This window comes from Streptopelia decaocto (genome assembly GCF_964273445.1).
Source record: "Streptopelia decaocto genome assembly, chromosome: 27".
Lineage (NCBI taxonomy): Eukaryota > Metazoa > Chordata > Aves > Columbiformes > Columbidae > Streptopelia > Streptopelia decaocto.
The window spans coordinates 1,676,380-1,688,195 of record NC_138682.1 but is presented as its reverse complement, the minus strand read 5'-3'; the positions used below and the strand labels follow the sequence as shown (position 1 = coordinate 1,688,195).

The 11,816-nt window shown below is 48.2% G+C and overlaps 1 protein-coding gene across 3 annotated transcripts; it reads left to right on the top strand.

The window, feature by feature from the left end:
- The first annotated feature begins 1,149 nt into the window (after nucleotides 1-1,149).
- Nucleotides 1,150-9,699, top strand: RACGAP1 (Rac GTPase activating protein 1). Of its 3 annotated transcripts, none has more exons than XM_082073759.1 (17): nucleotides 1,150-1,266; nucleotides 2,546-2,634; nucleotides 2,864-3,066; nucleotides 3,420-3,556; nucleotides 3,762-3,831; nucleotides 4,051-4,104; nucleotides 4,822-4,899; nucleotides 5,037-5,154; nucleotides 5,334-5,464; nucleotides 5,682-5,846; nucleotides 6,502-6,597; nucleotides 6,838-7,036; nucleotides 7,365-7,470; nucleotides 7,678-7,814; nucleotides 7,970-8,101; nucleotides 8,356-8,464; nucleotides 8,761-9,699. In XM_082073759.1, exons 2-17 carry the CDS (start codon nucleotides 2,550-2,552, stop codon nucleotides 8,834-8,836), a joined length of 1,896 nt encoding a protein of 631 aa, XP_081929885.1. In that variant the 5' UTR covers nucleotides 1,150-1,266; nucleotides 2,546-2,549; the 3' UTR covers nucleotides 8,837-9,699. The 3 variants fall into 3 exon arrangements, with proteins under 3 accessions (XP_081929885.1, XP_081929887.1, XP_081929886.1); XM_082073761.1 differs by having other exon boundaries at nucleotides 1,242-1,266; nucleotides 2,550-2,634; XM_082073760.1 differs by lacking the exon at nucleotides 1,150-1,266 and adding an exon at nucleotides 1,339-1,701.
- Nucleotides 9,700-11,816: the final 2,117 nt, after the last annotated feature.

The window sequence follows — 11,816 nt, the reverse complement described above, 5'->3', positions numbered from 1 at the left end:
TGTGAAGGTACAAGAGGCTCTTGGCAGAGCCAGGTGTAACTATCAGCCTTCAACTTGCTTCCCAAACTGGGGAAAATTGGGCTTTTTGGGTGATTTTCTGTGCTCCAAGGTCAAATATCAAGGTTAGTGCTTTTCTTCTGCTTCACCATTCCCTCGGAGGATGAACCGTGTCTCTTCTGGGCCTCACTTCCCCTATAAAATGTAGATAATTTTGACTATCGTCCTCAAGGAAACCTCATTAATGTTTACTTTTCAGAGGACCTTGAGGCTTTTTACAATCTATTATGAATTAATTATTATTAATTAAGTTAAAGCAGACTATATAACCTAAATAAAGGAGTTCTGAAAAGCAGCTGGGTGTTAGCAATCTGCTTTACGAACCCTCTTCTCCACTTACCAATTTTAAGCATTTAGTTCCGCTTTCTAATTGCTAATAGCCATTCTTCAATTACCCGCTGTTTTGTTTCAGATTTAAAAGATTAAAACACATTGTTATTTTATGATTATGTGGCTTTGCTTCTTGTAATTGTTGGGTTTTGGTTTGTGTTTTATCGGTTTGCATATTAAACGTCTGCAAATGGAAGATTCGTACACGGCTCGAAATAGGGCTCTGCCTTTTGGCATGCAGGATGGATCAACGTTTCAGAGACAAAAATCAGTCGAGGCATCATATTTCTGAAACAAAACACTTAATAAACTGCCTCCCGGTGAAGTATCAATGCTCTATTAATAAATCAGCTATGGGTTGCATCCAGCACTTTGTGCAGGCCTTACAGAGCTCTGCAGAACCAGCGCCGGTGGGCTCAGGCCCACTGTACCGTGTGCCAACGGCTTTCCTTAAAATCACAACCGGGTTTTGGACTGTAAACAGTGTTTTCTCCCCAAAACAGCCGCTCTGGTGCCGATGGCCGCGCTTGGGCCCATGGTTTCGGGGGGCCTGGGCCTTGCCGGCGTCCCCGCCCGCTCTGTTGCTAAGCAACGCTCGTTGGAGCCGGCAACCAACAGTAAAGATGGCGCCTGGCCGGCGTCATCACGCGCCCTTTCGGGCCACCGCCCGCCCCCGCGCCGGGGAGTGGAGTTGAGAGACCACACCCTCAGCAGACATGGCGCTAGTTTGGCTTCAGCCGCCCGGTGAACGGAGCCAATGAGAGGCCGGGAGGGTGGGGAGCACGCTGGGATTGGCTGGGCGGCAGGGATTCAAACCGAAGTGCGGGGCGGTTGGGCTGGGCGGTTGCAGCCGGAGCTCGCGTCGGGCCGGCGGCCCAGGTGAGTGTGCGGGGGGCGCTGAGGGAAAACGGCGGGTCCCGGTCACTCCCCGGTCCTGGGCCTTTCCCCGACTCCCAGTGTCCCATCCCGGGCCTCGCCCGGGCCCCGGGGCCCTCTCCCCGGCCGCGGGGCGCTGCCCAGCCGGCGCCCCGGGCGGGCCCGGCGCCCGTTTCCTCAGAGGCCTTTCCCTCGCTGCCCCCGGCAGCTCTGGGTGCCCCGGCCTCGTTCTTTCTCCCTCCCCGGCTTCTACCGCCGAGTTGGGCGCGGGGCAAAGGGTCGTGGGCCTGGTAATTAAGGCACGAAGCTGTTGAGGCGCCTTTTGCCATAAATTAATAGACTACGAACAGCAGAAAAGGGGCTTTTAGTAGAGAGCTCTTCTACACCTTGTAGTCCACGTATTGTGGAAATCCCCAAGACGTCTCTGCGCCTGTAACTGTGAGTACTTTGAAGCTTTCCATGGCACTGCCTCAGTGTTAAGCGGGTGCCTTCCTGTATAACCTCATCCTGGGTGAGCTTTCGAGGTCCCTTCCCACCCCTGACATTCTGGGACTCTGTGTTGTCCTCCTGGCACCTCTCCCAGCTTCATCAGCACCTGCTGCTGGTGCAGGGTTCTCAGTCCAGGCTGCCCCGTGTTCCCCAGCAACCTCTGGTATTAACAAAGTCATTTCTGTGTTGCTGAGCTGGAGACTTTCCTCTTCGTTGCTTCTGTTTACGCCATTGTTGCTGCTGTTTGAGGAAAACGTGCTGAGTGTTGGAATTTTAACAGCTATTTGCGGTGGGAGCTGTAACTTGAAATGCAGCTAAATTTAAAACTATATTAAAATTCCTCGGAACGTTGCTCCTATTTTTATCTCACGAAGCTCTGAGAACTTGCAGATTTTTGGTGGCCTATATAGTGCCAAGTTATTAGTAGACAGGGCACGAGCTGTGTTCTGCACCTTCCAGAAGGACAATGATTTGGGGTCCCTCATCTTGCCTTGAGTTCTGAGCCTCTGTATTAAACTGGAGGTTATTTGAAACAATGATGCTGCTCTCTGTGGCTCTGCTGGCCCTAAACTGGAGCGGTGAAGATCTTCATTCCCTAGGAAAGAATTTAAATCCGTATATCTCCATAAACCATAACTGTTAATGCATCTTGGTTTGTTCAGCTTCTAAAACTCAAAAAAAACCCCATTAATTCTGAAGCTAATTCGCTTTTCTTTGGGCTGGTAATGCGGTTTTCTGTCGGGAGGTGGGAAGAAAGGGCTGGGCTGTTTATTTAGCTCTGTTTTCTTGGCAGGAAGATGGAGACCTCGATGCTGAACTTGAGGAGCCTGTATGATCAACTTATGCGCCAGGCTGAAGTTTTAAGCGAAGGGAACCTATGCCGTAAGTTCTCTTTCTCAAGTGGATTGTGCTGTGTTTCCTATGAAGTTATAAACACACAAACATTATTAGCTGTTATTGATGATTTGTGGGTGATAAGACTGCTACAGGTAGCCAGATTTGAGGGGTTTTCCATTGTCATATTAATAGATATCTACTGGCAGTGAAAGGAAGGCTGCTGCAGCTCGTCTGTGTGCCTGGGCAGCTAAAGATGTTTGCGTTTTCTGTCCAGAGTTTATCCAGTTAGCCAAGAACTTTGAAGAGTACCGGAAAAAATGGCAGAAAACGGAGCACGAGCTTGTCAGGTACAAAGATCTTCTCATGAAAACTGAAGCTGAACGTAGCGCTTTGGATGTGAAACTGAAACATGCTCGTAATCAAGTGGATGTGGAGATCAAACGAAGGCAAAAAGCTGAAATGGACTGTGAAAAGCTGGTGAGTAATTCCTTTCTTACCACTGAGCTCTTTAGAGTGTGGAGACAGGTGATTAAATTGCAGTGATCTGTGGAAAATAAGGACTGGCACTTACTGTAACTTTTTTACTGGGGAGGAAAAAGACTTAACAACAACAAATTGGCTGCGTCCCTCATCGTAATGTCCTGCTTTGGTCTGGAAAAAGGCGGCTGGCTGCTGTTTGTCCGAACACAGGCTTTGCAACTGTTAGCGGCCTATTGACATGAGTTCTGAGAGCCTGTCTGTGTGGTATCTTGCACACTTCAGCTTGGTTCATACTGTAATTAAACACAGTTTGTCCTGTGACGGCTTCTGGTGTTAATCTCCCTTTACAGGAGCGGCAAATACAACTCATTCGAGAGCTGCTCATGTGTGATGCGTCTGGGAGCATTCAGCTAAGCGAGGAACAGAAGTCTGCCCTCGCCTTTCTGAACAGGCCGCAGGCTTCCCTTGGCAGTACAGGCAACAAAAGGTAAGTGACGTATGTCTGAGCAACACAAGTGTCAAATATCAATCCAGCCACGTGCCTTTGTGATACACGCTTCACCCATCTCAACAGAGTTTTCAGTTTTATTCCAGTTTGAAACGCAACTCTTCTGAGTCAGTAAGATTGTTCTGGAACCATGGCTGACTAAAAGCCAAACTAACACAAGTTTCCTTTATTTTTTGATTTTTAGGCTGTCTACAATAGATGAATCTGGCTCAATTCTGTCAGACATCAGCTTTGACAAGACCGATGAATCACTGGTAATGTAACTCCAAGTTCTAAAGTTTTCCTCCCCTGTCAAGCCTTAGGGGTGTGGGTTAATCTCTGGAGACCCCTTGTGTTTAGATCGCTGTGGTATTCAACTGGTAGAGCTGCTTTACATTTCTCTGGTGCACTATGGGCTAAAACGTAATGAAAGTCCTGGCCAGGGGCTGTGTGGTATTTACACAGAACTAACCAGCGTTGTGTATTTCCCACAGGACTGGGATTCCTCGGTGGTGAAAACTGTCAGGCTGAAAAGGAGAGAGAAGCGGGTATGTTCGGTTCTTCCCCCTCAAATAGATTCCATTGTTAGCCTTAGCTGACACAATGTCACCATCTCTCATCTCGCAGCCACCTGGAATGAGGTCTGAGCTGCGAATCGCAATCAAACTTCAGCTGGATGTGCTTCCGCTGTAATTCAGACCTGCTGTGTGGATTTAGATTGAAAGTTAATTCTGATGATGTTGTTTTCCTACTGACAATGACTGTGGAGTTCTGTGCATCTTGTTCTGTTGTGGCCTAGAGTTTGCAAGAAAGCACCTTTGAAGGTTACTAACAGCTACCCGATTAGGGAAAATCATGTCGGAAGTGAATATTGTTTTCTGTTCTGTAAAGGAGCTTGTGCTTGTTCTCATCTGCTGTTAGTGTGCAGTAGGCACAGGTGGGAAAGGACAGCCTGAAATCATCACTAACAAAGTCTGGGACTTGCTTAGTTGCCTCTTTTTTTCTTCTTTTTCCCCTTCTCCTTTCTTTCTTTTCTCTGAACTGGATTATGAAGCTGGCTAGGAAAATTATTTGAAAAAAGCAGTATGTTGAAGCCTCTTGATACTTCATGACAACTTCAAGGTTGCCATGAAGAACAGATACCAGGGAAGAACTTAACGCATCTGTGATGTGTGCAGACAATTGTTCAGTCCTTATACTGAACTAGGACTACACCAAATTAACGGCATACCTGCCACATAGACAAACATACCGTCTCTTTTCAGCGGTCTTCCAGGCAGTTCATTGAAGGCCCACCAGGTCCTCAGAAGAAATCCAGATCAATCAGCTCCACGGTGGACCAGGTATGGTGGTTCCAGCTGGGTTTGTGTGGGTTTAAAGCGGTTGGTCATACTGCACACCTGTTTCTGGGGCCAACAAACTAGAAAAATCCCACATCATGTCAGTATTGCTGTCACCAACTGTGTGTTTCTCATTACAGGGAAATGAATCCATAGTAGCAAAGACAACTGTCATGGTCCCCAGTGACGGTGGCCCAATTGAAGCCATTTCTACTATCCAGACTGTGCCTTACGGTCTGAACAGCCGCAGGAAGAGCGGTGGGTGTCACATCTCCCTTTGTCCTAGTCCTGAAGCAGCTACTCTATCCCAAATTTTTACACTGACCTTCCTCCAGGACCCCGCAGCTGCCTGTGCTTTACAATGCGCTTGCTTTGAAGCAAAGGTTACGCAAGGGGTGATTCCGTTTGGTCAACGCTCCTCCCCTTCTCTCTTTAAGGTCCTTTGCAGCCTTGGAACAGCGAGTCGAGCTTGGGCAGCAAGGCGCTGGAGTCCAAAGCGGAGACTGATGGCTCTAGCACCCCGCAGAACAATGGGGGAGTGAGGCTGCACGACTTTGTTTCCAAGACGGTAGGTTTGCAGGCAGGAGGAACTTGAGAAAGCAACTCCTTCCATTTTTAAAGGTGTGGGATATAAAGAAGCTACTGGCCGTTGTGTCTCAAGTCTATATTAACTGTTACCTGCATAGATTGTGGAATATATCATCCCATGTGGCTGGCCAATCTGAGTCCTGCTGAGTTGCTACATTGCACTAATCTCTTCCTATCTATATGCTTTGAATCATTAGGTTATCAAGCCGGAATCATGTGTTCCGTGTGGAAAGAGAGTAAAATTTGGGAAAATCTCCCTGAAGTGCAGAGATTGCCGTGTGGTCACTCACCCGGAGTGTCGGGACCGCTGTCCTCTCCCCTGCATCCCCACCCTGACAGGGACTCCGGTCAGAATCGGCGAGGTGAGGCTGGAGGGTGAGCTCGGGGCTCATGTTTGGTTAGAGCTGGAGTGTGTTTAGGCTCCAACAAGTCTCCTTTCTACAGGAGAGCTCCTGTTGCTCAGAGGGGCCTAATAAAACACCAACAAACTTGCTAATGTATCATTTGAAAAGTGGGTTGGTGGGGATGCCACGTAAGGAGGGTGGTGAGTTGTGAACATGGCAGCTCTGAGTAAGAATCCTGCAGCGTTGTGCTGATGGGCGTAGTGTCGCTCTTGTGGCACAGAGGTTTTTGGCATCTGCTCCCAAGGAACAAGTGCCAGGACGAGAGGAAACGTCCTCAGGTTGTGCTGGGGAGGTTGAGATTGGATCTTGGGAACAATTTCTTCCTGAAAAGGGCTGTGGGGCATTGAACAAGCTGCCCAGGGCAGTGGTGGAGTCACCAGCCCTGGAGGGTTGGACAGACGGACATGAGGTTCTCAGGGACATGGGGCAGTGCCAGGGGTGGGTTAACTCTTGGACTCCATGATTTTGAGGGTCTATTCCCACCAAACTGATTCTACGAATCTCTGGGCTGAGGACGAAGAAGAAATGCTTGTTTTTTAATTCCCGAGAGAGTATTTTCCATGTCTTGAAGACTGAGCATCTTTTTTTTCTTATTTTCCCTTCTGTCTCTCAGGGGACCTTGATGGACTTTGTCCCTTCCACTCCTCCAATGATCCCTTCCATCATAGTGCACTGTGTTAATGAGATCGAGCAGCGAGGGCTGCATGAGGTAAAAAGAAAACAAGGTGTGAAACAGCGCTAATGAAATGGGTTGCGGTGTTAGGGAAACAAATCGTTAACCTAAATATCTCTTATTTATGGTGCGGATAGTGCTGCTCAGTGGGTGACTGTGAGTGAGCAACAGTGTCTGTGTAGAGTGCTCAGGTGTGGAGAGAAAGTGGGAGCAGAAGAATGTCAGCTTTGTGTGCACAGTTGATGTTCTGCCGTTAAGGCCCGTTTTCTGTTCCAGACGGGCCTTTATCGGATATCGGGCTGCGACAAGACAGTGAGGGAACTGAAAGAGAAGTTCCTTAGAGGAAAAACGATTCCTTTGCTCAGCAAAGTGGATGATATCCACGCTATCTGCGGCCTCCTCAAGGACTTCCTGCGCAACCTGAAAGAACCTCTTCTCACTTTCCGGTTAAACAAGACTTTTATGGAAGCTGCAGGTAAGGAGTTGTGAAATGACGTCTCCAACCCTTTCCTTAGGCTTGATGGTCGCAGGTTTAGCTGTCGTGTGTGCTCCATGGAGCCCTTGCACTTGCAGCTGTGTTGATGATGTGCAATATGCTGAGGAAACCTCTCTTTGCTGTGCTGTTTTGGAAGAGAAAAGAAACAAATTCTATTGTTTGGTGTCCTGGCAGGATACGAAAAATATTACAAGGGCATATGAAGTTTCTGGCTTCCTTGTTTGTCGCGCAGCCATTGCTGTGAGGGGAACGCTGCAGCTCTGCCTCTGGGACTATTTTCTGAGGTCTAAACGTTTCTTTTCCCCAGAAATCTCAGATGAGGACAACAGTATCGCTGCGATGTACCAAGCAGTTGGGGAACTTCCTCAGGCCAACAGGGACACCCTGGCTTTCCTCATGATCCACCTGCAGAGGTAGGTTCAAGTGGACCGGTAGTTCTGAAAGAGCGATGTTGCCACTGGTGCTGTCTCTAATTGGTTCTTGTTACTGGTTGTGAGCACAAAACCCTAATTCTAGAGAAAACCTGCTTGTTCAGAGACTCAAATGAGTGTGGGATGGGGGAATTGTATGACAAGTGAAGTGGAGCAGCTACATTCTGTCTTAATTTTCTTTTAATACAGGGTGGCTCAGAGCCCAGAGACTAAAATGGACATTACCAACTTGGCCAAGGTGTTTGGCCCCACAATAGTTGCCCATGCGGTACCTGATCCTGACCCTATGACGCTCCTGCAAGACACTAAGCGGCAGCCCAAGGTAGGTCAGCAGAAAGGACGGACTCAAGGGAATATATCCCATTGTAAGGAATTTAAATGAATGATCAGAGGGAGCTGAGGCAGTGCCTGTCTGGTGTCAGTGCGTCAAAGCTGCGTGCTGGCTTGTGACATCGGCTACTCGCGGTGTCTCTGTAGGTAGTGGAGCGACTTCTGCTGCTACCGATGGATTACTGGAGCCAGCTGATGATGGTGGAGCAAGAAAACATTGACCCAGCGCATGTCATTGAGAACGTCAATGCCTACTCCACTCCGCAGACACCAGATGCTAAAGGTAACCCCTGGGTGCTTCTGTGCAACTGCTGTATGAAAAATAATGACCCTCAATCAAAGCTGCTTGTGAGACTGTTGGAGTTGACCATCCCTGCATGTTTTATGGAGGAAGAGGGAAGAAAAGCGTGCCAGGAAATAGCAGATTTGTCTAGTGTATTTGACAGATGCTAGGGAATATCTAATGCTCATTGCATGGCAATGAAAACTTCAGCTGTCCTCATGTTGCTCACTTCACTGCCTCTTTCTTTTTGACAGTGAGCATGCTTGGACCCCTCACCACGCCGGAGCACCAGCTCTGCAAGACGCCGTCGTCCAGTTCCCTGTCCCAGAGGGTCCGTGCTACCTTCAGCAAAACCACCCCCAGGTAAGCGCCCCTGGGTGCTATCAGAGATGTTGGGATGGCTGTGGGTGCTTTGGGTGTTCAATGAGAACGAAAAATAGACATTTGGACCCAGTTCTGGGACTGGCCTGGTTTTACTAATCCATCAGCTCTCCCTCAGTCAGTGCTGTAGTAACAGTGTGTAATTATTAACGCGCATCATCTTGTGGTAGGGAGAGGAGGTGGGTAAAACTTGAGTGAATGACCCCTGGGAAAGGAAAAATGTTACATCTCTGTATCCCATATCCAAACCTGATATTTTTCTACTTCTCTTGAACTAGATTTGGGAGCAAAAGCAAGTCAACAACCCAGCTGGGGCATCAGGGCAACTTCTTTTCCTCTCCTCTGCTGAAGTGACGTGGACCTGGGTGCTAGTGCCATCCCAGCGTTTGCACACCGATATGCATGAGTACAATAAGCGCAAGTCCTCACCGCGGCCCTCGGCAGCTTATGTAATACGATTCTTTTCCTTTTATCTTTCAGCTTAACTGAGACTTTTAATGGGATTTTATTGTGCAATGTATTTTTATTAACTAATGCTGTGCTGTATTTAGTATTGGTGAAGAAAGTAACTAGCAGGGTGTGTTTTAAGCGTTAATTAAATCTGCTAGAGGAACTCACTGACACTTTTCCATAGCATCCGGTCCTCTAGCCATATGAAGTGGAACGGTCGTACAGGGATCACATGTAGTTTTAGTTCTTGTTTTTTGAAACTCCACATTGGGTTGTCACTGCAGCTTGAAAACCGATTGAACTTTGTTCGAATCCAGTCGTTCCAACAGCGCACAGGTCTGTAATTCTTGACCGGGGCTGTGGTTGTGCAGCCCGTAGTCCTGAGGATGGCAGTGTGGCATTTCTCTGATGGGCTAACGATGCTCTGCTTAACGAACTGCCGGAGCGACTGTGGCTTTTTCTAAAGAAACAGTTCCAGATCCTTGTTTACAAGGGGAAAATTTTGTAGATGCAAACCCAGAGGATTCCTGGGTTGTCTAAATGAGTTACTAGTGCTGCTCACACTGGTGAGAGGAATGAGGGTAGTTTAATAGCACCCTTGCTTTTGGGAGTCCCTGTTTTCCCACATGGGGATGTGTAACCTTGCCCAGTGCTGCGTCAAAAGACTTGTGGAATATGTACTGAAGTTTATAAAGCGGCTGTTTTTATTGAGCTTTGGAATACTGTCCTAATCTGTGCAGTTCGGTAAATCATTACGTTCTATGTGATTCTGGACTCTGGCTCATGCTTTTTGCGCGTGCTGTAGAGTTTTAAGCAGGGCCTGTTGTGGGAGACCGTGGTGCTGTGATGTTGGGGGGGAGTTTGCTGAGGGACATCTGCCTTGGTCCCCATGGCTCCAGGTGGGGTTTGGGGACACCCTGCAAGTCACCAGCACCTGCTGGGCACAGCGGCCCTGCCAGTGCTTGGGAACACGGCTGCGATGCTGGGGGGGGCGTGTGTGCCCACCTGTGCCCGCCGGGAAGTTCCACTGAGTAGAATCATAGTATTGTTTTAGTTGGAAGAGCCCCTCAGGATCATTGAGTCCAAAAGTAGACGGGACACGCCAGAGACAAAGCCAGACCTAACGTGAGCCTGGGGGAATGGCAGTGAAAACTGAAGAAAGGGTTTATCTCTGGCGATCCACGCTCTGGTTGCTTTAGGCTGCAAAGAGATGCCAGTTGTCACACGGGTGAAATCACTTGGAAAAGAATTTTGAAGTAGTTATTGATCAAGGAATATTAAAAACCTCAGTTTGGCCCCAGAAATAGGGCTGAGTATGTTGTTTATAGTGATTCCTCTTAAGCAGGTACCAGTGCAGGGAAGCAAACCCTCTGTTCAGTATGTTCAGGCAGGGACAAGCACGCACACGCTTCAAAGGATTAATGCGGATATAATCACATCTATATGCTCCTTAATCGGCAGCGAGCTCTTGCTACATTTGCATTTAATGCAATTGGACAGGCCAATTGCTTCGCCCCCAGCGAGACCCCTCAGCAGTCAGTGATCTCATGGAGGAAGCCACCTCCTTATTGGTTACAAAGGACAGAATTCTGATAATTGAAGGGAGTTAATTTCTCGTGCAGCACTTAATTCTGATCTACAGCAACTCTAAGGTGTGGAGTGATGGCTTGAGCTGCGTCTCTTCCACCGGGCAGGTCAGAGTCTGTCATTTATTGACTGAGCCTTAAATAGAGAGGCTACTTCCTTCTGTCTGAGTAATCAATTTGTCTCGAGGGAAACGAAACTGGGAAAACTGGAAACGAGGAAAAGTGTCCTGCTCTCCCTGTCTTGAGCTGCTTCACAAAATGGGCCTGGGGTCTGGATAAATGAGAAGGGAAACACGGTGCTCTGAGCAGCAGGATCTGAACTCAGCCCTGGAGTCCTGCTGGATGTTAGAAAGTACCGGGGCTGAGGCGCCAGAGGGAGGAGAATGTAAATCCAGCGTTGCTATTATCTGTAAAAGGCTCCATAGGACTCTGGCACTGGGACCATCAGCTGGATTTCATCTGGGTCTGTCCTGACCTGCCTGGAACTTCCCTGTGCTTTGTTTAGCTTGTTTACCTGTAACACAACTGCCTAGCAACAAGGTGGCTGTTACCTAATTGATTTCCAGAACATTAAAATTTAAATTTGCATAGTTTTGTGTAACTGAGGGCCAGTGGCTGCGCCTCATCGGGGATCGATGACTGGTCACTGGAGGACACAGGTGACACTAAAAACAGAGGTAAAACATAGATGGGTATCTTGATGTGACATGAAATTGCAACTCTGTGAAGAAAGATTCAAGTATAGGAAGGAAGAGAAAAGACATTAAAAAATAACCCAAAATAGACCCTAAACTGAAGAGGAAGAAACCGTCAATCTTATCCTCATATTTCTCCCGGTGAAGAAGAAAAAGCCCAGCAATATAATTCCCCCCCTCAGGATGCTAAGGAAGGAGGGAACATACTTCTGTCTATTTTATCTTTTTTTCCCTATTAATAAAGACCTTTGCTGGAGATGGAGTAAGCTGGATATTAGTTTCTAGTGCTGCTGTAACCGGATGGCTGGTAAGTGATCGCTTGCTCAACTTCACTCCCAAGTTCTCCACCTCCTCCCCGCGAGCACTGCAGGGGGACGGGAATGGGGGTTGTGGTCAGTTCATCTCACGTATCTGCTGCTCCTTCCTCTTCCCAGGAGGACTCTTCGCACTCTTCCTCTGCTCCAGCCTGGGGTCCCTCCCACAGGAGCCAGTTCTCCATGAACTTCTCCAAAGTGAGTCCTTCCTCTGGGATGCACTTCTCCAGGAACTGCTCCAGTGTGGGTCCTGCACTGGGGTCACATCAACCCCGTGAACGCTGCAGCT